This window comes from Balaenoptera borealis, assembly GCF_965194805.1.
Source record: "Balaenoptera borealis genome assembly, chromosome: 7".
Taxonomy (NCBI): Eukaryota; Metazoa; Chordata; class Mammalia; order Artiodactyla; family Balaenopteridae; genus Balaenoptera; species Balaenoptera borealis.
Genome location: NC_138864.1, coordinates 125,014,584 through 125,041,564, shown reverse-complemented (window position 1 = coordinate 125,041,564; position 26,981 = coordinate 125,014,584). Strand labels below are relative to the sequence as shown.

The 26,981-nt window shown below is 41.5% G+C and overlaps 1 protein-coding gene across 1 annotated transcript in view; it reads right to left on the bottom strand.

The window, feature by feature from the left end:
* GALNTL5 (polypeptide N-acetylgalactosaminyltransferase like 5) overlaps positions 1-26,981 on the bottom strand; it is a 110,851-nt gene that overhangs the window by 69,128 nt on the left and 14,742 nt on the right. The window contains exon 2 of the mRNA XM_082398980.1: positions 10,481-26,837. Within this exon, the coding sequence (XP_082255106.1) occupies positions 10,481-10,775 (295 nt within the window). The 5' untranslated portion in view covers positions 10,776-26,837. The remainder of the gene's footprint in view (positions 1-10,480; positions 26,838-26,981) is intronic.

Sequence of the window (26,981 nt, the reverse complement as noted above, 5' to 3'; positions counted from 1 at the left end):
ATTACAGGGAAAAAAAAACGTAAAAAACACAAACACATGGAGGCTAAACAATACGTTACTAAATAACCAAGAGATCACTGAAGAAATCAAAGAGGAAATAAAAAAATACCTAGAGACAAATGACAATGAAAACACGACGACCCAAAACCTATGGGATGCAGCAAAAGCAGTTCTAAGAGGGAAGTTTATAGCTATACAAGCCTACCTAAAGAAACAAGAAAAATCTCAAGTAAACAGTCTAACCTTACACCTAAAGAAACTAGAGAAAGAAGAACAAACAAAACTCAAAGTTAGCAGAAGGAAAGAAATCATAAAGATCAGAGCAGAAATAAATGAAATAGAAACAAAGAAAACAATAGCAAAGATCAATAAAACTAAAAGTTGGTTCTTTGAGAAGATAAACAAAATTGATAAGCCATTAGCCAGACTCATCAAGAAAAAGAGGGAGAGGACTCAAATCAATAAAATCAGAAATGAAAAAGGAGAAGTTACAACAGACACCACAGAAATACAAAGCATCCTAAGAGACTACTATAAGCAACTTTATGCCAATAAAATGGACAACCTGGAAGAAATGGACAAATTTTTAGAAAGGTATAACCTTCCAAGACTGAACCAGGAAGAAACAGAAAATATGAACAGACCAATCACAAGTAATGAAATTGAAACTGTGATTAAAAATCTTCCAACAAACAAAAGTCCAGGACCGGATGGCTTCACAGGTGAATTCTATCAAACGTTTAGAGAAGAGCTAACACCTATCCTTCTCAAACTCTTCCAAAAAATTGCAGAGGAAGGAACACTCCCAAACTCATTCTATGAGGCCACTATCACCCTGATACCAAAACCAGACAAAGACACTACCAAAAAAGGAAATTACAGACCAATATCACTGATGAATATAGATGCAAAAATCCTCAACAAAATACTAGCAAACAGAATCCAACAACACATTAAAAGGATCATACACCACGATCAAGTGGGATTTATCCCAGGGATGCAAGGATTCTTCAATATATGCAAATCAATCAATGTGATACACCATATTAACAAATTGAAGAATAAAAACCATATGATCATCTCAATAGATGCAGAAAAAGCTTTTGACAAAATTCAACACCCATTTCTGATAAAAACTCTCCAGAAAGTGGGCATAGAGGGAACCTACCTCAACATAATAAAGGCCATATATGACAAACCCACAGCAAACATCATTCTCAATGGTGAAAAACTGAAAGCATTTCCTCTAAGATCAGGAACGAGACAAGCATGTCCACTCTCACCACTATTATTCAACATAGTTCTGGAAGTCCTAGCCACAGCAATCAGAGAAGAAAAAGAAATAAAAGGAATACAAATTGGAAAAGAAGAAGTAAAACTGTCACTGTTTGCGGATGACATGATACTATACATAGAGAATCCTAAAACTGCCACCAGAAGACTGCTAGAGCTAATTAATGAATATGGTAAAGTTGCAGGATACAAAATTAACGCACAGAAATCTCTTGCATTCCTATACACTAATGATGAAAAATCTGAAAGAGAAATTATGGAAACACTCCCATTTACCACTGCAACAAAAAGAATAAAATACCTAGGAATAAACCTACCTAGGGAGACAAAGAACTGTATGCAGAAAACTATAAGACACTGATGAAAGAAATTAAAGATGATACCAACAGATGCAGAGATATACCATGTTCTTGGATTGGAAGAATCAACATTGTGAAAATGAGTATACTACCCAAAGCAATCTACAGATTCAATGCAATCCCTATCAAATTACCAATGGCATTTTTTACGGAGCTAGAACAAATCATCTTAAAATTTGTATGGAGACACAAAAGACCCCGAATAGCCAAAGCAGTCTTGAGGGAAAAAAATGGAGCTGGAGGAATCAGACTCCCTGACTTCAGACTATACTACAAAGCTACAGTAATCAAGACAATATGGTACTGGCACAAAAACAGAAACATAGATCAATGGAACAAGATAGAAAGCCCAGAGATAAACCCACGCACCTATGGTCAACTAATCTATGACAAAGGAGGCAAGGATATACAATGGAGAAAAGACAGCCTCTTCAATAAGTGGTGCTGGGAAAACTGGACAGCTACATGTAAAAGAATGAAATTAGAATACTCCCTAACACCATACACAAAAATAAACTCAAAATGGATTAGAGACCTAAATATAAGACTGGACACTATAAAACTCTTAGAGGAAAACATAGGAAGAACACTCTTTGACATAAATCACAGCAAGATCTTTTTTGATCCACCTCCTAGAGTAATGGAAATAAAAACAAAAATAAACAAGTGGGACCTAATGAAACTTCAAAGCTTTTGCACAGCAAAGGAAACCATAAACAAGACGAAAAGACAACCCTCAGAATGGGAGAAAATATTTGCAAATGAATCAACGGACAAAGGATTAATCTCCAAAATATATAAACAGCTCATTCAGCTCAATATTAAAGAAACAAACACCCCAATCCAAAAATGGGCAGAAGACCTAAATAGACATTTCTCCAAAGAAGACAGACAGACGGCCACGAAGCACATGAAAAGATGCTCAACATCACTAATTATTAGAGAAATGCAAATCAAAACTACAATGAGGTATCACCTCACTCCTGTTAGAATGGGCATCATCAGAAAATCTACAAACAACAAATGCTGGAGAGGGTATGGAGAAAAGGGAACCCTCTTGCACTGTTGGTGGGAATGTAAATTGATACAGCCACTGTGGAGAACAATATGGAGGTTCCTTAAAAAACTAAAAATAGAATTACCATATGACCCAGCAATCCCACTACTGGGCATATACCCAGAGAAAACCGTAATTCAAAAAGACACATGCACCCGAATGTTCATTGCAGCACTATATACAATAGCCAGGTCATGGAAGCAACCTAAATGCCCATCAACAGACGAATGGATAAAGAAGTTGTGGTACATATCTACAATGGAATATTACTCAGCCATAAAAAGGAACGAAATTGAGTCATTTGTTGAGAAGTGGATGGATCTAGAGACTGTCATACAGAGTGAAGTAAGTCAGAAAGAGAAAAACAAATATCGTATATTAATGCATGTACGTGGAACCTAGAAAAATGGTACAGATGAGCCGGTTTGCAGGGCAGAAGTTGAGACACAGATGTAGAGAACGGACATATGGACACCAAGGGGGGAAAACTGCGGTGGGGTGGGGATGGTGGTGTGCTGAATTGGGTGACTGGGATTGACATGTATACACTGATGTGTATAAAATTGATGCCTAATAAGAACCTGCAGTATAAAAAAAAAAAAAAAAAAACAACTAATACTAAACTTTCATTGGGTTATTTGTATGGAAATATGTTAATATAAATGTTTCAGACATTACATGAAATTTCTAAAAATCTTATATTTGTATTTGTATGGAAATATGTATGGAAATATGTGAATATAAATGTTTCAGACATTACATGAAATTTCTAAAAATCTTGTATGTTCTGGTATAATGTTATAAGTAATAATCCTAGTTATTACTTTAAAATGTATATCTCAGAAATAACTAATTTTCTTGCCAACTGCATTATTATGAACTTTCATCAGCTCTTTAACTGTGGTCATTTTTAAGTCTTTTGTCATTTACAGACAGTTCTGGGTGTACTCTGATGCTTTTGCAAATATGTTCCTATAAAAGGGTTTCATCTTAAAGAAATTCATGGAAAAGACTCTGACAAGTACAGGTTTCTGGTAACTGACTGTACTGCTGAACAAAATGAATAAGCATTTTCAGAACTCTAATGAAAAACTGATGAACTCATAAAAGTGCTAACAAAAGATCAAGATGAAAAAAAAATTAATTACATGGGACTGAGTGAACTGATGAGGATGAGTATAATTTTTGTGACTTTCTGTCTGAATTAAAAAAAAAAAAAAAATCCCACAAGGACTCAGAGGCAAAGAATATACAAATCAATTTTCACTGCAAAGTAAAGGAGCTGTTACAGTGGAGGATTACTGGACTGAATGTCAATATTATGACATAGTATGAATGTGTTTCATGTTTGGTAATTGCAATCATTGTTGCTTTTGTTGTGGTCATCCATGTACAATGCTTGGTGTCAGTCTATTTATCTCTTGTAAAAATAAAATATAGTGTGTGTGTGAGAAAAAAAAAAAAAAAAAGAACAGGGGTAGCTATACTTATGAGACAAAATAAACTTTAAGTGAAAAGTTAAAAAAAAAAAAAAACACCAAATGTAACCATAAACGATAAATAAGATGAACTAAAATGGTTAAAAGTGAAGGAACGGTCAAAGACTACAGGAGTCAAAATAATTTTTAAAGCATAGAATTCACTGGAAGGACAATCCAGAAGGTCATTTTATACTCACAATAAGTCACAGTAAAGATTTAATAGTAATGAGCTTGTAGACATCAAATAATGCTGCAGCAAAATACTTAAAGAAAAATTGTTAGAAATATCAATATATGTTGCCACAAACGAACAGTAATGGAAGTTTCTAAGAACAACTCTGAATCAGACAAAAAGTTAGAAACTTGAATAACGTAATTAGTTAAGTTTCCTTAGTAGATTTTATGTTGTGCTTTGTTTTTGAGAGAATAAACTTTCTTTTCCAATGCCCAAAGAGTGTTTTCCAAAATTGGTATAAATTCTATACTGGATATAAAGAGAATTCCCATCAAAAAGTGACCCCATTTCCCCTCGGTCCTCTTTCTTACACCTAAAAACTCCTTGGCTCTGAAAGGTGAGTGTAAGGAGGCAGGTTGCCTGGGAGCCTCAGGACAGGGGCAAGGACACGGTGGGCTCCTGATTTCTTTGTTGCCTCCCGTAAATCCCAGACAGGGGGCTGTTGAAGGCTGCAGGTGGAACCACTAATGGGCACAGACAAAACAAGCCCCAAGATAAGCCTGTTCCACCAGCCACAGGGCCAGGAAAAAGGATAACTAACCACAGAAACCCTCTGGCAGCACCCACTCTAGTCCAATCAAGCACCAACGGGAGAACCACACCGCCCCCTGTTGGCTCCAGTGGGCAGAGCAGGGAGCGGGTCCACCTCTACCCCAAGGGAACAAGGGGCTGTGCTCCTCTCCCCTGAGCATAACCTACCCTTCCGTCCCCCTTCCTGGCAGAAGAAGGCAGTGTTCTGACTACCTGTCTGGCTGGTGTGGGTGGGCTGAGCAGGGAGCTGGTCTTCCAGAAGCCTGCCGGGTAGAAGCAGGTGGTGCTCTGATTCTCCCTAAGGTAGTGTCTTGTCAGTGGCGTGCTGAGCCTCCAGCCCCACCTGGCAGCAACAAGTCTTAACGAGGTGGCGCAAGGTGAGGATAGTCACTACGCCATGCACCCACTGCCCCTCATATCCATGGGGGTCCAGGGAGAGCTGAACCTCCACCCTCAATGGCAGCAGGTTGTGCAAAGCGGGATAGTTGATATTCTGCTTACCCCATCTCCTGACCCTGGTGTCAGGGAGGCCCACTGGGGAGCTGAACTCAGAGACAACAATGTCATGCAAGTCAGCGCCCCATTTCACCAACGGGGCTGCTGAACGTCCCCTCCACCATCCACAGCGTGGCAGTGCCCATGCTCCACGGTTGCCAGGGTGGAGTCGGCAGGTCCAGCAGGAAGCAAACACACCCACCCACCTGGCCCTTGTGCTGCATCTCAACAGAGGTCGGCCTAACAAAGAAGCTTAAACAGGGCCCAGAGTTTCATAATGTCCAAAATGCCCAGGATACAACCGAAAATCTTTTGTCGTACAAAGAACCAGGGAGATCTCAAATTGAATAGGAAAAGACAATCGACAGATGTCAATACCAAGATGAATCAGAGGTCAGAATGATCTCAGATGTTAAAGCAGCCATCATAAAAATGCTCAGAAACACAAAAAGGGGAAATCTCAGCAAAGAAATAGAAGTTATAAAAAAGAACCAAATGGAAATTATAGAACTAAAAATAATCTAATAAAACACTCGCTAGATGGGCTTAATATTAAGTAGAATAGTGATAACAGAATCCACCTACTCTGAGCAACGGAGAAAATAGACTAAAAAAAAAGAAAAATGAAGAGAGTCTCAGGGACCCATGAGCTAACAACAAAAGAGCTAATATTCATATTATTGGAGTCTCAGAAGGATAGGAGAGTGAGGAATGAAAAAGTGCTCTAAAAAATAATAGTAGAAAAGTTCACAAATTTGGTGAAAGATGGACGTCTACAGCTTCAAGAGGCTGAGCAAACTCCCAAGTAGGATACACCAAAGAAATCCATGCCACATCATAATTAAGCTTCTGAAAACTCCAGACAAAAGAAAACTCTTGAAAGCTGCAGACAGAAAGGAGGCAGTACTCACAGAGGAAAGATCTGAATGACTGTGGATTTCTCGTCTGAATCATGGAGGAGAGAAGGAAGTGGGAAAACATTTCGAGTGCTGAACAGAAAGAACTATCATCAGCAAAGTCTAGGTCAGCAAAAATATCCTTCGGGAATCATGAGAAAAATAAAGATACGTTCAGATGAAGAAACACTAAGAATTTGTGACTAGCAAACCCACCCTCAAAGAATCGAAAAAGAAAGTTCTGTAAACAAAAAAGGAAAATCATAGCAGATGAAGGGTTGCAAACTCAGAAAAGAAAAAAGAACATCCAAAAGGGTAAAAAATATAATAGCCTGTGCTCATGAGTTTCTTAAGTCTCACTCAGTGATTGGAGCAAGCACTACACCACCATCTGATGTGGTGCTCCGTGTACACAGAGGAAATGCTGAAGATAATCGTATTTTAAAATTGAGGATGCTAATGGACTTTGCTTTTTACGCTTTACTGGAAGTGGCAAAACATTGATTCAACAAGACCTCAGTGAGTTACACATGTATCATGTTAATACCTAGAGCAACCACGAATAGAGCTACACAAAGCAATACATTAAAAGAATACTGGAAGTAAATCAAGATGGGATTCTGAAACATGTTCAGGTAACTAACAATAAGGTACGAAAAGAGAACAGAAGAATGAGAAATGGAAGAAGCAAACAAAAAAATAATAAAATGGATGACTTAAACCTTAACATATGAATAATTATATTAAATGAAAATGATCTAAATATATCAGTTAAAGACATAGATTGTCAGAGTGCATTAAAAAATATGTTCTAACAATATGCTGTCTACAAGAAACTCCCCTCAATGTGATGTAGGTGGATTGAAAGTAAAAGGATAGAAAAAGATATATCTTGCAAATAATTTAAAAAGCAGGACTAACTACATTAATATCAGATAAAATAGACTTTAGAACAAAGAAAATTACTAGAGACAAAGAGGGACAGTATACACTGATAAAAGATCAGTCTACCAGTAATATATGATGATCCTAAATAGAAACATACCAAAAAACAGTCTCAAAATACATGGAACAAAAACGCATAGGGTTGAAAGGAGAAACAGACAAACCCATGATTATAATTGGGCTCTTCAACACCCACTCTTAGCAACTGTCAGAACTACTAGCCAAAAACTCAGCAAGGATACAGAAGAATTGAACAATACAATCAACCAACCGGACCTGACTGAGATTACATATATATAAAACACTTCACCTAACAGTACCGGAATACACATTTTTTTTCAAGTATCCATGGAGCATTCACCAAGATAGGCCATATCCTGGATCATAAAACAAACCTCAAAAAAACCCTAAAAGAATCGAAATCATAGCGTATATTTTGTGACTACAGTGGAATCAAACTGGATGTCAGTTACAGAAAGACAGAAAATTATTCAAAACACTTGGAAATTAAACAATCTATTTCCAAATAATCCAAGAAGAAAGTCTCAAAGGGAATATAAAAATACATAGAACAGAATGAAAATGAAAATTCAACATATTAAAATATGTGGAATGCAGGTAAAGTAATATTATTAAGATATCAATTCTCCCCAGACTGATCTATAGACTCAATGCAATTCCATTCAAAATACCAGCAGGCTTTTTTGTAGAAATTGACAAGCTGTTTCTAAAATATATATGGACAAGCAAAAGACCTAGAGTAACCAAAACAATTTCTAAGAAGAATGAGAATAGAGTTCAGAAACAGATACAACAAAAATGACCAATTGATTTTTAAAAAATAAATTTATTTATTTTATTTATTTTTGGCTGCATTGTGTCTTCGTTGCTGTGCACGGGCTTTCTCTAGTTGGGGCGAGCGGGGGCTACTCTTGGTTGCGGTGCACGGACTTATTGCGGTGGCTTCTCTTTTCGCGGAGCATGGGCTCTAGGCGCACGGGCTTCAGTAGTTGTGGCACGCAGGTGCAGTAGTTGTGGCTCACGGGCTCTAGAGTGCAGGCACAGTAGTTGTGGCGCACGGCTTAGCTGCTCCGCAGCATGTGGGATCTTCCCGGACCAGGGTTCGAACGTATGTCCCCTGAATTGGCAGGCAGATTCTTAACCACTGCGCCACCAGGGAAGCCCTGGCCAACTGATTTTTGATAAAGGGACCAAGATGGGAAAATGAAAGTTTTTCAACAAATGGTGTTGGATCCAGATGGAAAAATGAACTATGATCCTTACCTCACAGCATCACAGAAATTAATTCAAAACGGAGTTAATGTAAAACCTAAAACTTTAAAATTTCTAAAAAAAAAAAACGATAGAAGGAAATATTTGTGAACTTGAGGTAGGCAAAGATTTCTTAGATAAAACATAAAAAACATAAACCACACAAGAAAATGTGATAAATTGACCATCGAAATTTAAAATCTTGCTTCTTGAATGAAACCACTCAGAGGAGAATGAAGATGTCCAGCATGGTGACTCTAGTCAGCACACTGTATTATATACTTGCAAGTTGCTAAGACAGTATACCTTAAGTTATCTCCTGAAGTACTGAGATAACTTTTATCCTTTCCAAAGAAAATGCAATGAATAATAATGGTGAATTATGTGATTATAAATAATTTTGTTTTCAACTGTAGAAATTAGAAAACATTCTCCTTTTGGAATATAAGAATAAATTGTATATTAACAGTAAAAAAATAAAAAAATTAAAAAGTTATCATCACAAGAAAAAAAATGGTAACTATGTGTGATGATGTATGTTAACTAACTTTATTGTGGTAACCATTTTGCAATATATACATATATAAAAATCATTGTGTTGTACACCTAAAACGAATACAATGATATATATCAATTATATCTCAATTAAAAAAAGAGAGAATGAAAAGACAAGGCACAGACTTGTGCAAAATATTTGCAACTCACAAATCAAAGGATTTGATACCAGAATATATTTTAAAAGTCTTAGAAATCAGAAGACAAACATCCCAATTTAAAAACGGACAGAAGACTTGGAGAGACACTTTACAAAAGGAGATGTATGTGTGGCCACTAAGCACATGAAAAGGTGTTCAAAATCCTTAGTTGTAGGGAAATGCAAATTAAGGCCACTATGATACCATTACTCACGCATTAGAATGGTTAAAATCTAAAAATCTGACCATGTCAAGTGTTGGCCAAATCTGGAGAAAATGGAATTCTCATCCACTGTTGAAGGAAATATAAAATGGCACCCTTCCTTTGGAAACCGGTTTGTCATTTTCTTTAAAGTTAAGCATACAGCTATCATATGACCCATCCATCCCACACCTAGGTATTTACCTGAGAGAAACAAAATATGTTTATACAAAGACTTACATGTTAATATCCATAGTGGCATTGCAATTCATTCCAGAATAGCTACAAATATATTAAAAATACATACTATGGGTCTTCCCTGGTGGTGCAGTGGTTAGGAATCCGCCTGCCAATGCAGGGGACACGGGTTCAAGCCCTGGTCCGGGAAGATCCCACATGCCGCAGAGCAACTAAGCCCGTGCACCACAACTACTGAGCCTGCGCTCTAGAACCCGCGAGCCACAACTACTGAGCCCACGTACCACAACTACTGAAGCCCACGTGCCTAGAGCCCGTGCTCCACAACAAGAGAAGCCACCGCAATGAGAAGCCCGCGCACCGCAAGGAAGAGTAGCCCCGCTCACCACAACTAGAGAAAGCCGAAGCACAGCAACGCAGCCTAAACAAATAAATTTATTTTTAAAAATACATACTGTATTTTTCTTAAAGAAAATACATAAAAGAAATGAGGAAGATATCTAGGGAGGAGGAAGAATGGGGTGAAGTTTTTACTGTACCTATTAAAATTTATTTCTTTGAAACACAGAAAGTTATCTGAAACAAATACAGCAAACTACATAAAAATTGTTAGATTTAGGTGGTAAATACACACAAGCCTGTTTTATTATTTTCTGTGTGTGTGTGTGTGTGTATGGATATATATGAATATATATGAGAAATATTTCATAATTTAAAATTGAATTGCTCTAAAAAAGGACATTCTCTCACTCTTCCCAATTATTAAATTTATGGTATATTTTCCCCTTAAAATGGCTAACAGAGGAAATCAAAATACTTACCTAATTTTATAAATGACTTCTGTTCTGTAGTTTCATCTTCATTAGGCCTTTTGACTCTTACATAAGGTCTTGGTATTTGCACTGAGCCATGTGTAGTTTGCAATTTCTTCCCAAGGGATGAAATTAATGGATTTCCTTTCTCCTGGATCTTCTTCTCCTGGTTCTTCACATGATTATGGTGAAAATAAATAAAGATGGTTGTCCAGATCCCAAGTGTCAAGGATCCATGGAGTAAACATTGAATTATAACATTTCTCATTGTAAACCTAGCATTTTTGAAGGTCCATTTTAACATTTCCTAAACCAGAAGGATTTAAGAGAAGCTGTATTAGCTATTGTGATGGTTTAGAGATCATCCACTTGGCTTAAATTCAATTTACAGTGTTTTAAAAACAGGATTATTTTGATATCAGTGCTTATCATATACTTTGATACGAGAAAGTGTATCCTTTAAAAAACTCTTAAAACTGATATTCATCAGATTTCTTAACATGAAAATGTATAACGTGCTTATAAAACATACACTATCATTTAAAGTCATTGACCCAGACTCCTGAGATAAAACTAAAGCAAACAATGTGAAAGAAAGGTTTCTCATCCCTTCCACCTTCTCGACGCCTCTAGGAGTGATGGCATAGGTCTCTGTTTTAAAAAGCTGATTTGACACTAATCAGACTGTTAGAAATGTAAAAACATGCACTATCCCATGGTGGAAAGAAAGTGGGCAGTGAGAAGCGCGGACCCCCCTGATGGGACTGTGAAATGGTACAGCCACTTTGCAATCTCTATGCAGGTTGAGTCTATACATAGGGAATGTGGAAGTAGTTCCATCCCTAGAAATATACCCCAAAGAGACTCTCGCCAGGAGACATGTACAAGAACATTTACTGGAGTCATGTTTGTGGTAGAAATTAGACACAACTCTAGTTTCCCTCAACAGAAGAACTGATAAACTGAGGCTATTCATTCAGTGTTGGAAATGAACCTACTGAAGCGACATGGATTAATATCGTAAAATCTAAAAAACATAATGTTGCACAAAAAACAAGGAGGGTATGATGTTACCTATATAAATTTGGAAAACACGAAAAGCAGTGCAATTGTTTATGTGTAGGCTTGAGGGTAGCAAATGTTAGGGGAAAATACCATGCGTGTGCACGGTCTACACAAATACAGGAAAAATACAGGATAGTGATCACCTCTGTGTGGGAGGGTGTCAGGAGGCGGATAAAGAGCTCGGACTGTGTCCTTAATGCTTTTTTTTTTTGGTCGTGGGTTGAGGGATCTTAGTTCCCCAACCAGGGATTGAACCTGGGCCCTTGGCAGTGGAAGTGAGGAGTAGTAACCACTGGACCACCAGGGAATTCCCCTTAATGCTTACTTTTTAAAAGTTCTGAAGCAAGTATGGCAAAATGAGGAGGTCTGATAAAGCTTGATGATGTGCACACAGAGCGCTCCTGATATTTTTCTCTGTATTTCTCCTACGTTTGAAATATTTCATAATTTATCAAACAAGAAAGTCTTGAGAGGCTTCCTTTAAAGTTGATAGATTGAATATGTGTGTCTTGTGTCCTCTCCCTCCTGACTCAACTGTGAACAAAAATAAAGCTGAAAACTCTCCTGGGAAAAGAGTGGTAGAGAGAAAAATGCATGGCGATTTCAGTACAGGTTTGGAAGACACACTATTGGCCGTGTGACCATGACTTGGAAGGACAGAGGGAGTCACAACTCCAGGTGGGCGGAGGGAGGACTCTGAGACAGATACGCGTCTAGCAGACTCCAGGGCAGCTCAGGGTTTGGAGGCCCAGGCTTGTCAGGGGCCACGAGGGGAGGCTTTGGAAAAGGCCACATGCTTCCATGCAGAACAGTCGGCTCTGGACACCCCTCCCTGCACAGAAAAGTCAGACAAGAGCCTGGCAATTTCTTCTCTGGAGAAATGGGATTGTAGAGGCTCGGCCTCCGCAGAAGGAAGCTTGAGGCTGAGGTCAGGGGAGTCACCTGGCTCTCTTTCCCGCCTCACGCACAGGATCCCAGAAGCCAGGCTGCTCAACCTGAGGTAGGAGAGGGGAGAATTATTCTGTGATGAGAAGACAGGCCCCAGAGAAAAGCCCCCCACACAGTGAAGCGTATGGGGTGCCCAACAAAGCAGCCGACTCCCCACGTGTCACCGTGAAGACAGGACACCTGTGGGAGGGGGGTGATCCCAACACCCAGAGGGTCCCGGCAGCGTGTTAGAGTCTCACTTTTCCGTTGGAATGGAATGCTGTTATGAACTGAATTGTGTCCCCCTAAACTCATATGCTGAAGTCCTAACTCCCAACGTGACGGTAGTTGGAGATGGGGTCTTTAGTAATGAAGTTTAAATGAGCCCATTAGGGTGGGCCCTGATCCAATAGGACTGGTGTCCTTATAAGAAGAGGAAGAAACACCAAGGGTGCAGGCACAGAGGAAAGGCCATTTGAGGACACAGTGAGAAGGTGGCCGTCTGCAAGCCAGGGAGAGAGGCTTCAAAAGACACCAACCCTGCTGACACCTTGACCTCGTACTTCTGGGTTCCAGAATCGTGAGAAAATAAACATCTGTCGTTCAAGCCACCCAGTCTAAGGGACTTTGTTGTGGTTGCCCTAGTAAACTAGTACAGACGCCAAGGATTGGCTGAGGTGCTTGAGGGAAGCCTTCAGAAAGAAAGAAAATACAAATTGAACCAGAAAAGGGGAACAGTAAATGAGAGCTTTCAAATCAAAACACTGATTTTGATTGTTCAGAGAGAGCTAAGAAAACATTACATTTATGAAACCAGAGAAGCAGGCTTGAAAAAGGAACACTTAGAGAACAAAAAGAGGCTGCTGAAACTTAAAGCATGATTGCTAAAATGAAAAATCATCAGAAGGTTGGAAAATAGCATGAAAGGAATACTCTGGAAAGCACAAATAAATGAAAGAGAGAGGAAAAAAATGAGAGATGTGATATTTCGTTCTAGGAAGTATCAATATAACATCCAACTAGTGCAAAGGGTTCCAAAAGGTGATCAGAGAAAAGAGGAGAAAAGCATCAAATAAATAATACAAACATTTCCCCCAGAACTAAAAGGGCCCACGATGGCCAATGCGATCGACGTAAAAAGATCCTAAAAGCTTCCAGAGGCAGGAGAAACAGTTGGCATATATGAGAAGGAGAAGCAGAATGAGATCAAATTTCTCAACAGCACCATTGGGTTCTGAAAAACTGTAGAGAAATGGCTTCAAAATTCTGTTAAATGATATTCCACCTAGAATTCTATATCTAGTCAAAATTTAATAAAGCTTGAGAGCAGAATAAAGATGTTTTCAAAAAATTACACTCCTTGTCTTCCTTTTTGGGAAACTATGTGTGGATTGTAGGTGCCAACAAGACAAAGAATAAACAAAGAAGACAAGGACCCAGGGTAGTGGATTCAATGCAGGAGAGAGGCAGAGCAGTCTCGGCGGGCAGGTGCGAAGTGGGCTTAGGGTGCAACCAGCAGAGATTGGAACAGAAGCTGGTGTTGAGCTCTGGGCGCTGCACCCCTACCCCACAAAGGAGATGGGTCCAAAGAATATCAGATTTGATGAATTATTTGGGGGTGGGGAAGTGCAGGTAGATGATCTATATGATGGTAAAAACTAAGGAACGATATTGATAGAGTGATGAAGATGTAACCACTGATAACTGTATTAACCAAAAATAATCACATAGATTTATTGGAAAATAAGCTAAAAAAAATAGAAGCCATGTAAGAAAAATGAAGTTGGTATATAATATAGATAAACCAAGAAATAGAAGTCTGAGACTATTATTTAAAATGTGAAGGTAACCATCATAAGAAACAGATTAAAGAGTCTCTTGCTTGTAGGGAGTTGCACTGGGGTGGGGGTCAGTGTGGGAAATGGGAAGGGCCTGCTGACTTTCTTTTAAGATTTTGTTTTTATTTTATTTTTTATACGTATGTATTACTTTGATAACCGTTTTGAAAGCAAACATTTTAAAAAAGATTGAAAATGAAAATAAAATGTGAAAATAAATCAAACAGCATCAATACTGGCAAACACGTGAACATAGATGCTCCCGTCCCTGTCCCTTTAAATCCCCTGATGTCCTGACTCCTGGGAAAAGTAATCAATGAAATGAGCCTCATGCTCTCCAGGTCTCTCCTGGGTCCAGGTCCCTCTGGCATGGGTTTTCCTTCTCATGCTCCAATTCTTCCCAAGTGACCTCCTGGCACTCGAACATTTAGCATTATCTCCCATTTTTATCCTTTCTCGGACTCGAGGAAAGAATTTGGCTTCTACAGTTTTGACCTTGGCTCTTCCCTAGGAACAAGCTTGCATCTCCACTGTGGCTGTTACTGCACTTATTCATGTAGGAAACCCATACTGCTCAACAGAACCCAGTGCCCATAACAGCTCCACGGCCTCAAACCACCAGAAAGAGACCTGAACACACCTGGATACGATGCCTTAGGCAGTGGTGGGCACCTGTTCCCCCTACTGCCAAAGGCTCACAGCCAAGTCCATGCCCCGGAATTACCTTTGGCTGAGGCAAGCTGCTTTGCCCAAGGTTCCGCCTCCCTGAGGGAACTCACGCTTAAAGACTGGTCGATGGGTGGAAACCTCTTGTCTCAATTTGGGATGACTCTGAAGGCCCCTCCGGCCCAGAGCTGCCCATGGGACTGGCAGAGGCCCCTCAACGACATCACACTCCAACCTCTTCCTCTGCTTGACCCATTTCCCTCACTTTGGAAAGCCAAACCCACGTCCATAAAGTGCTCACACGCAAATCTCAGAGTCTGTTTTCTGGGAAACTCCAACTACAACAGTTGGTAGTGGGAGTGGTCCTGGGAAATGGTCTAAAATGGGGTTTAGGGGCTGGGTCACCCTTAGCTGGCTTCCCTGAGGACCCACTGCTGGTGGAAAGGCAGCATTCTGATAGCCCCTTAATGAAGCAGTGCCCTCACTAAAACTTTGCTGCGGTGACCTGGGGTGGAATCCTGGTGGAAAGGAGTGTTCTGGTTGGCACATTTGAGAGATGAGGGCAGGGAGTGGTCACCACAAATACCACGGAATCAAAATGGCTGTAGTTGAGGCTGTGGACGCAACTGAGAAAAGTAATGGAAAGCTGAGGGTTATTCGTCCCCAATTTAAGGCAAAATATCTGAGTCAGAGGGCCTCCTTAGCAGGGTATAAAAAACTCATCCCTACAACCAAAGGGCGAGAAAGCAGGGCTTGATGAGGGCAGCTGAGCTGCAGGGAAGGGAAGGTTGATTCTCACCTTGGCTAGTGTTCAACCCAGGAAAGGAGGGAGACTGAGCCTCGGGATGGGAGTGTGTGGGTGGAGACACACCAGAAACCCGAGACCCACCGGACACTCTGGACCCACAGCAATGGCCCCTCCTCTCCACGAAAGGCTAGCTCTCCTCCTCTCCTTGAAAATAACACAGAGGCCTCCGTTTCAAAAGGCAACACCTGCCCTCCCTTGAGGGTCACCTCTCAAGTCCGCTCCTGGCCACCAGGTCAGTAACGAGGACCAAGTCACAACACAGCTTGGCCGGGAATGTGCGAGGCCCCCCCAGGGAGGAAAGTCTGTTCCCCGAGAACTGCAGGGCCCAGGCATCACCACCCACTGGAGTCAGAGGCCTGTGCCGGGGCTGAGTCCTGAGGATGCCCGGTAAAGGGAGGGGACATAAAGCTGGATTCGGGAGAGTTTATCAGTATGGGAGCATTCCCCTAGGACATTGGATCTAACGTCCTGACAAAGACCCTGGTTGCACGATAGAGGCTCATTGACTGAATGAATAACACTCTAAAAACGAAATATTTGATTATGCAAAGAAAATGTATCGAATGTGTAAGAGAAGAAGATAAGTTCTAACTAGGGGAAATGGATGGAGTAAAAGAACTGAAAAGAGAATGAAGCTGTTTTAACTTATATTACCACCGCATCTTCCTATTAGTGTCTAAATTTTGAGAGACTTCTGTTTTGATTTTCTCTAAAACCCAAAAGCAATTAGAAACTAGTGAAAGGAGAAACTAGGTGAGGGGAGGCCACCAAGTTTAATATACAAAACGTACACATGAATTCATATGATAGAATTATTACTGAAAAATAAAATAAATCCATACTCTAGAAAGATTCTACCATACTAAGAAAATTTGGGAAAGAATAGATACATGTATATGTCTAACTGAATCACTTTGTTGCACACCTGAAACTAACACAACACTGTAAATCAACTCTACTCCATTATAAAATAAAAATTTTCTTAAAAATTAAAAAAAAAAAGAAAATTTGGGGAAAATTTTCTTTAGATATGAACACTTATAAAAATATCCCTCCCCCCAAATTTCTTATTTTACTAATATCAGTTGTCTTATATTGCATTTTCTTAAAGCAGAGCTCCCATTAGCTCTCTGGAATATGCACCTCATCTCTCCTCCTCCCGCCCCCAACACCCTCCCCACACTCCCACAAAACGCAGAAAACTTCTACCAAGAGATAGATCCCACAGCTCTGTGATTGGCTCTTCGACTCCGTATTCTCAGAAGGAAACCATGTTCAATTATTTCCTAAACTAAAACTCATATGCTAGAAAAATACAGAATTAAGTTGTAAAAAATATTTCAGTGATGATTTGTATGCATAGCAAACAAAATTTTAAATGCATTCAAAAAAAACACCTGAGAGTTAATGAAAAGAATCCAGTAAAGCAAAAAAGAACGCTGCCAATACTCACTAACACATGTGCACACGCACACACCGAGAAACCAGAGCCCTAAAATAAATCTGGATTTACAGTCACTGAGTTTTAAAATGTTCGTTTTTAGAGCCAGGAAAACACGACCATGCTTTAGATCATGTCACAACTAATTTTTCTGCAAATAATCAGTATTTGTAATCCCTTGCTTTCCAAGAACAATCTTAATACCGATCTCCATACAAGATCTATGACTTTCTGATACTACCAAGAGTTTTTTTTTTTCTATTTCGCTTTTTGAATAAGTAATACATTCTCTTTGTATAAATCCTAAGAAGCACACACAAAGGGTGTACCTTTGTGGTATACAGTGAGAATTGGCCCTGATTTTCAAGAACTAAAGTTATTACGATGTCCAGTAAGCCTCTAAGGTGGCATAACCCAGCCTGAAAAATCTGATCTTCTTAATCCTAATCCCCAGAGCCAGCATCCCATTCAAGATTCCGTGATTTGATGCGCTGCTCCCACTGATTCTAGGTGGAAGGACCGCCCCCCCCCACCACCTACCACTGAGACAACCACTGGCTGCTTTGTAGTTGTATTCTCCAAGCTGAGTCATAGGCGGAATCAGGCAGGAGTCTACGCTGAATGATCTGGAAGATGGAATTTCTTCTTGAATGCGTGACTCTATGGTGCCTGGATTCTGAGCAAATAACTTGACTGTGCTGGGTACCCTGCCCCACCTGGCAGGGCTTAAAACACAGGTGGCCCCAGGCTGCCTCACAAAGCCCTGTGACATCACACAACTCCTCCCCAGCCCCAGAGGCCCCAGCCCGGGAGCTCCAATCAGCGGGCAGGATCCAGGAATTCCAAAGTTCAAAGGGTCTTTCCAGAAAGTCTTAGAATTCTCTCTCCTCAGCTGAGGAAATAGGAAAAACCTCGCATTGGGCAAGTCAAAATCCTAGCCTTCTCTAGGGCAAGCCTCGTTTTTGGCTCTTCTGAAATAAACTTAAGAAAACAAAGAAGTTTTCAGAATACCTCAAGAGACAAAGATGAGCCAAAGAGTTACTGGCTGCCTTTTTACTTACTCTGTATTACTCAACTTTAGATATTAGTACATGAATTCAGCCAAATGCTTGCAAAATTTCTTCTTTCTTAACATGTCTGAGCAGATCCGGCCCTCCCCCCATTAAGGAGGTGACTCAGTGTTTTGCCTGGGACCAGCCATCTGCTGGTATGTGAGAGGAACGGGGTGGGCTGCGGTTTTGGTACGTCTCCTGGGGCAGATACGACAGCCAATTATAAACCTCCAAGCATAACTTCGAATCTCCTTCAGACAGGCTCTAAGGGAAGGTGCTTTTCTGTCCTTTTATAATAATAGTAAAAGGTAAGCTTTTATTCATAGTAGCCCCCAACTGGAAACAACCCTAATGCCATCAACAGGAGAATGGATAAACTGTGCTTCTACATATAACAGAATGCAAAGCAGCACTGAAATGAATGAGCCACAGAGCCACACAACAGGATGAATGCCCCAGACGTAACACTGATAGAAGCCAGACACAGCCTATAATCCTAATTCTATGAAGCTCAAGAAGAGGCAAAACTAATCCAGAGTGATAGTGGTCAGAGTGGTGATTACCTTTGGGAGGGGGTGGGAATGCTTGTTTCTGAGAGAGGCCCAGAGCGAGCCTTTTACAGGGCCGGGCATGCTGTATCTTCTTGATCTGAGTGAAAGCCTCACAGAGCCTACATATACAGTCACTGGGCTGTTCACTGAACATCGTGCACTTCACTGTATGCACGTTGTAGCCTCACAGAATGAAGGGAAAAAAAAGTGAGTTGGCCCCATTTTTGGACAAATTTATCACAGGAGTTTTGCAAGCATTGCCTGGTTGGTTTGTTGTAATAAAGTCAAATCTTTCCTTCTGAGAAAGGTGCACATACAATAGTTAGAATTTTATTTTATTTTTATTTTTTATTAAGATATAATTCACATACCACAAAATTCACCCTTTTAAAATATAACAGTTCAGAGGTTTTTTAGTATGTTCACAAAGTTGTGGGACCATCACCACTATCTAATTTCAGAACATTTTCATCAGCTCAAAGAAACCCCATAACACCTAGCAGTCACTCCCATTTCCCCTTCTCTCCATCCTCCATCAACCACTAATCTACTTTCTGTCTCTGAGAATTTACTTATCCTGGACATTTCATATAAATAGAATCACACAACACGTGGTTCTTGCGTCTTTCACCGAGCATCGTATTTTCAAGGCTCGCCCATACTGCAGCACATGTCAGTACTTCATTCCTTTTTATGCTCAAATAATAATCCATTGTCTGAAAATACCACATTTTGTTTATCTAGTCATCAATTGATAAATATTTGGGTTGTTTCCACTCAGAATGGATCAAAGACCTAAGTGTTAAGAGGTAAAACTATAGGACTTCCCTGGTGGTCCAGTGGTTAAGATGCCGCGCTTCCACTGCAGGGGGCATGGGTTCGATCCCTGTCGGGGAACTAAGATCCCACATGCCGCACGGTACGGCCAAAAAAAAAGAGAGATAAAACTATAGAAACTCTTAGAACAGGGTAAAAGCTTCATGACATTGGATTTGGTGATAATTTCTTGGATATGACACCAAAGTACAGGCAATGAAAGAAAGATAAATCGAACTACCTTAAAATTAAAAACTTATCTACCAAAGGACACAATTAAGAGTGAAAATGCAACCCACAGAATGAGAGAAAATATTAAATAAACACCTATAAGCCATGCGTCAGGATTGTCCATAGGAGTAGAAAAAGGGGACGTATTTCTCCACCAGCTCTTGTTTCTAGTGGGTGAAGGTTTGTTCGCTCCGCCATGATTCTGAGTTGGGTATTCACAGCACTAAGGAGACAAGGGGGACAAAAGGGACCAAAGATGAGCTCTTCCACGTGCACCAGCACGAATCAGTCGGGCATCATCACAGAAACAGTCACCCCACAGTGGTGAGGGCAAGAGTGGGCAAGGCCAAGAGTATCTCGAATGAGGCAGAAGAGGCACCCCATACAGGAGGCTGTTAGGAATTGTGTCACATAAACCGGGAGTAGGCAGAAATGAGCAAGCCAACCTTCGCTTTTCTTCTCAAACCTCCAGCCTCCCCTCCATCCTACCCTAATTCTCAGCTGGTGATGGCAGAGAACAGAGAAGCACTCACATGAGAACTATTGGGTTGGCCAAAAAGTTCAATCAGGTTTTTCCATAAGATGTTACAGAAAAACTCAAAAGAATTTTTTGGCCAATTCAACACCTCACTTTCTTTCCCTACCACCTATTCCAGCAACCACCAATATTTGTACATATACTCCCTGCCTTTTCTCTGTTAGAAAAGGAAAAATGTCCCTGCTCTCCCTGGAGGCAAACCCCCTCTTCTGCTCAGAATCCCATCCTCTTGCCTTCTCAAGGGCTGACCTCAGACTTACGTTTGTCTCATCTTCCTGCATCACCAGTTTATCCCTCTCCACTGCATCTTTTAGGCTGTCACCAAAAAGAACACAAATAACAAATGTTGGCGAGGATGTGGAGAAAAGGGGAACTTTACATGTTGTTGGTGGGAAATGCAAAAAGATACATGCACCCCAATGTTCACGGCAGCACCATTTACAACTGCCAAGACATGGAAGCAACCTAAGTGTCCATCGACAGATGAACGGATAAAGATGTGGTATATGGGTGTGTGTGTATACACACACACACACACACACACACACACACACAATGGAATACTACTCAGCCATAAAAAAGAATGCAGGGCTTCCCTGGTGGCGCAGTGGTTGAGAATCTGCCTGCCAATGCAGGGGACACGGGTTCGAGCCCTGGTCTGGGAAGATCCCACATGCCGCGGAGCAACTAGGCCCGTGAGCCACAACTACTGAGCCTGCGTGTCTGGAGCCTGTGCTCCGCAACAAGAGAGGCCACGATAGTGAGAGGCCCACGCACCGCGATGAAGAGTGGCCCCCGCTCGCTGCAACTAGAGAAAGCCCTGGCACAGAAACGAAGACCCAACACAGCCATAAATAAATAAATAAATAAATAAATAAATAAATAATAAATAAACAAACTCCAATCTCTTAAAAAAAAAAAAAAAGAATGCAATACTGCCATTTGTAGCAACATGGATGGACTTGGAGGGCATTATGCTAAGTGAAACAAGTCAGACAGAGAAAGACAAATACTATATGAAATCCCTTTTATGTGGAATCTAAAAAATACAGCAAACTAGTGAATATAACCAAAAAGAAGCAGACTCACAGATATAGAGAACAAACTAGTGGTTACCAGTGGGAGGCAGGAGGGGCAATATAGGGGTTAGGGAGTGGGAGGTACAAACTATTGGGTGTAATATAAGATAGGTTCAAGGATGTATTGTACAACATGGGTATTAGAGCCAATATTTTGTAATAACTGTAAATGAAGAATAACCTTTAAAAGTGTATAAAAATTTTTTTTTAATTTACAAATACCCCTCCTTGACCCTTTGTCCCCTTCCAGCCACTGTTCTCTTGGAAAATCTTGGAAGAGGTCTCCATGGTCACTCTCTCCATCCCTCATATCCATTACTCCCTGCAGTAAAAGTTACACGAGGTCTCCAGGGCTGGCTCTCCTCTCATTCCTGGGCAAGCAGTTAGACTTACAGCCCTTAGCAGTTAAGAAGGGCCATGCTCCTAGTTCTGGTCAGAGGGCTGTGGTCCAGGGGATTTAAGAGTAAGTAAGAGGTCCCCCCCACCAGCTCTTTTCCTGAAGAGTGACCTTTGAAGTCTGCTAGATGGCATAGCTACAAGATGGAGGGTGTAGATACCACAAGGCATAGTTATAAGATGCCGGATACACAGGAGGCCTAATTTAAGCAACAAATGAACATTTGTGTTAAGTCCCTGAGACTTCAAGGGTGCTTTGTTATCCCTGCCTAATCTAATAATACTCTTAACTATACACTCTCCAAATCGACCTGCTCAGTCTCCTATCCCTACCACTTCGTTAGACCACTCTCATCCAAGTCACCAACGAACACCGGCCAAATCCAGTAGTCACTATTATGTCCTCATCTATTGGCCTCTCAGCAGATACCGCAGAGTTGGTCACTTCCTCCTTTTTGAAACAGTCTCTAAACTTGGCTTGCCTGAGCATACTCTCCTTTGGTTCTTCTTTGCTGGAGCTTCTTTTTCTCAGCCTCTAAAATCGGAGTGCTGTGGGGTTCAGTCCTGGATCCTCTATTACCATTTATTTGCACTTTCTCCCAGATGACCTCAGTGATCCCTAGAAAGGAAAATACCATTTGTGTGCACTGACACCCAAATTTATACCCCCATGTCCTACCTCTCCAACGAGTTCTAAAATTTATCCAACTGTCTAAGCATCTCAAACTTAACAAATCCAATTAAAATGAAACTTCTAAGCTATAATAGTCTTTGCTTAGCCCATACCACCCAGCTAGCGGTTACATTCTGACCTCCTTTGGGTCCCTCGGGGCTTCTCCTGGGTGCTTCTGGATCCTCGGAGTGGGTGTGAGTCATAGGGTGGAAAGTATTCCTCCTTCAACCAGAACATCTCTGCCTTTGTCTGATTAGCTTCCACTTAAGGTTTCATTTGAGGGAAAAAAATTCCTCATCTAAGAAGCCATCTGCAGAGCCAGTGAGCAATTACATGATTCCGTTCAGTTTGAAAAATGCCAATATAACCTCTCTGAGCCTCAGCTGTCTGATCTCTAAGCGGGGAGAGTAGTGTTGACCGCCTAGCGTGGCTGTGTAGGTGAAGTATCTGGAGGAGTTTTTAGGCACACTGTAATTAGAAGAAAATCCACAAGAGGGGAACCGGCGAACAATCAGGGAAGGGTCGTGTAATAACACTGAACGACAGTCTTTCCAGGGAAACTCGGTAAAGGTCTGACATAAAGTTTGGTTGAGCTATTATCATGGGGATGCTTGCTGTCCATTTATTGCAAAACCAATAGTAGCTGCCGATGGTGCTTTCCCACCAGCCTGTGAGCTCCAGGAGTGGAGAGGTTATTTCTTATTCATCTTTGCATTCTTGGACTCCAGCACACAGCTGGAAATCCTGCCCTGAATCTGGAAAACAGCAGTGTGATTTGAAGTGGAGGGCATCCACTTCTACACCTGCAGGGAAAGGATGCTAAAGAAGCCAAGGTGTAGGACTTCCCTGGTGACGCGGTGGTTAAGAATCCACCTGCCAATGCAAGGGACATGGGTTCGAGCCCTGGTCTGGGAAGATCCCACATGTTGCGGAGCAACTAAGCCTGTGTGCCACAACTACTGAGCCTGCTCTCTAGAGTTCGTGAGCCACAACTACTGAGTCCAAGTGCCACAACTACCGAAGGCCGTGTGCCTAGAGCTCGTGCTCTGCAACAAGAGAAGCCACTGCAATGAGAAGCCCGCGCACCGCAACGAAGAGTAGCCCCCACTCGCCGCAACTAGAGAAAGCCCGCGTGTGGCAACAGAGACCCAACGCAGCCAAAAATCAATATAAATAAATAAATTTATATAAAAAAAAAAGAATCCAAGGTGTAAAACACTGTAAATCAACTCTACTTCAATAGAAAAAATAAATTAAAAAACTGCTGTACAGCAGAAATTAACACAACCCTGTAAATCAACTCTACTTCAATAGAAAAAATAAATTAAAAAATTGCTGTACAGCAGGAATTAACACAACCCTGTATATCAACTCTACTTCAATAGAAAAAATAAATTTAAAAAACTGCTATACAGCAGAAATTAACACAACCCTGTAAATCAACTCTACTTCAATTTTTAAAAATTTAAAAAAGAATCCAAGGTGCGGGGTGGCCCCTTTCCTTCCTGGGCTGGGAGCCGTTGCACCCCTTCTGAGGAATAGCCAGGGTAAACTAGACTGTATGCTTTTCTCAGCCCTCCCTCCAAAGCTGATTGAAGCAGGTCTTATGGCCAGTCACCATAGAGGAAACTTTGAGGAGAATGCCAGCAAGGTAAGCAGTAGGGAAAAGTGCTGTAGGGAGCAGAGGGAGAGGAGAAGCCAATAGCGTTTTTCCTGCTGACACTAGTTGTACTTCCTTCTTCTAGATATTATCTTATTACGGGCTGAATTTTTTGCCCCCCCCTCCCAGTTCATATATTGGAGTCCTAACCCCTAGTTCTTCAGAATGTGACTGTGTTTGGAGATAGGGCCTTGAAAGAGGTGAGAAAGGTAAAATGAGGTCTTGCGGGTGGGCCCTAATCCAATAGGACTGATTTCCTTGTAAGAAGAGATTAGGGACTTCCCTGGTGGTCCAGTGGGTAAGACTCTGCGCTCCCAGTGGAGGGGGCCTGGGTTCGATCCCTGGTCGGGGAACTAGATTGTGCATGCATGCCACAACTAAGAGTTCTCATGCCGCAACTAAGTAGCCTGCACACGCAACTAAAGATTCCGCATGCCACAGTGAGGCTCCCGTGTGCCGTAACTAAGACCCAGCGCTGCCAAAATAAACAAACAAACAAATAAATAAATAAATAAAATCAACACTAAAAAAAAGAAGACGAGATTAGGACACAGAGACATACCAAGGCATGACTAAGTTAAGACCCAGAGACGAGACAGCCATCCACAAGCCAAGGAGAGAGGTCTCAGAGAAAACCAGTCCTGACAACTCCTTGATCTTAGACTTGCAGCCTCTAGAACCATGAGACAATAATTTCTGTGGTTCGAGCCACCTGGTCTGTACCACTTTGTTATGGTAGCCCTAGAAAACGTATACACATCTCGATTGCAGACATATATCTTCTCAGAAGCTTCTGCTCAATGGAACAGAGTTCAAGAAGAATACTTTTGCAGAAAGCAAGGAATAAAGTGATGGAATGGGAAGTGCGGGGAGTGTGGAAGGGAATGCTTGCTGTCCCTCCTAAGACAAAAGATGTCTCCTCTTCTTTCCTACCAGCTGGGCCTATGGTTCACAGCCTGTTGCAGTTGGCTGTGGCCATGACTATGATCTCTTCAATGGAATGCAGGTGCACCACTCCAGGCCTGGCCCAGAACCTCCCAGGAGCATCCCCCCATGCTCTGCCTGGGATGATGGAAGCCACATGTTCAAGATGGTGGAGCCTCCATCAGCCTGGTTCCTGTAGGACTACGTGGAACAACTTGAAATATTCACCCTGGGTAGTTAAGTGAGCAAGAAATAGACTCTTATGTGTTGTTCTATTCTATTTTGGATCTTCTCGAACAGGGGTTCAGCCTACCCAAAACATAAGACACATGTTAAAATAAACAAGTATAAACTGAGAGCATGCCGGTGTTCGGTCTTTTCTGTGGGTATAAAGGACATAGAAGACATGGGTGCTGCCCACGAGTTGCTTAAGGGTTGCCGGGGAGACAGACGAATCATGAGAGAAAATAGGGGAAGATACAAGACAAAAATTGCTGAATTGTGTGGCACAGACTGGAGTAGCCACAGCCGGGTGTCAGGGAAAGAACCGCTGTGTCCGGGGGCACAGCTGCCAGACCAATTCATAAGGGGAAAGGGTAATGTGACAAAACAAAACACAAGGCACTGAACAAAGTCGTGACACCAGGCGGGTAGCCGGCAGGAGCTGAAGGGAGGATGAGGAAGATAGAACTTATGGACGGCAGGGAATCTCGGGGAGAGAGTGAGGTGCTTGTTCAAGAGGGGAGGCCAATTCTGCAGGAGTGAACAGAAAGCCTGGAACTTTCCCTGCGGGAAAAGGAAATTAAGTGGCTGAAACCGTAGAGGTTTTCTCTCAAATTCGTAGGCACGCTTCACCCTACTCGATTCTAATTAAACAGTTATAGGGAGAAACAAAGCAGCCCTGAGCTTTATTCTCAGGTGGAGAAGGAAAAGGAAAACACATGATGGGAAAGGCATCACCCTGTTAAGATGGGTAGAACTTCAAATCGAGAGCCAGGAAAACTGTCTTCCTTCTGCTTCTGTGTTTCTTGAGGGAAAAAAGCAATGCTTAAAACAAAGGACAGAGAAGCAGAAATAGGGAATGCAAGTTGGAAGAAAACAGGCCAAAACTCTTGGGTATAAAATTTGCCAATTATTATCACAAACCATCCCAAGGGTTTTTGGGGGCTGTAAGCTCTCAGAGGGCAGCGCCCCCATCTCGTCCATCTCTGTGTTCCGTGACGTGTGATGGTGCTAGGAGACACAGTCACTAAATAAATTCTCAAATAATGATAATGCTTAGGATAAGGCAAAGGAATTGGTAAGCAATGATGTAATGTGAATATCTTTGGGTGGGGAGGGGAAGGAAACAAAAGGAGGGAAGAGGGAAAAACGGAATTGAAAGTTCACGAAGTGACCTTAGTCTCAGTCCTGCCTGGATCCCTCCAACCGGTCCAGTTGGGGTCATTTATCCAAAATCTCCATCCTGTCTGATTCTTTGCTCCAATGAGAAAGGCCTATAGACCGACCTTCCCAACACATGACTCTTACCTGTAAGTTCCTCCACATGCTATTGGTCAAATTCACAGCCTATGCTCTTCCTTGTCTTAAAAATCCTTCGTAAGAATCCAGTCCCCATACACTCTTGTTCCCAGTCATTCAAACAACTCATTGCCACCACCGTTTTGGGTACCAGCAGCATTAGGAAACTCACAAGCAGGGCTGTAATTTGAGAGACTCCCATTAGAAAGTAATGAAAATTGGCCGGGGGGGTGGGGGAGGCGGTTACTGTGGGCCCAGCGTTGGGGTGTGAGGTTGGGGAGGAGGCTGAGTCTGGTAGTAAATGTCAGGCAGAGGCCTTCCCTT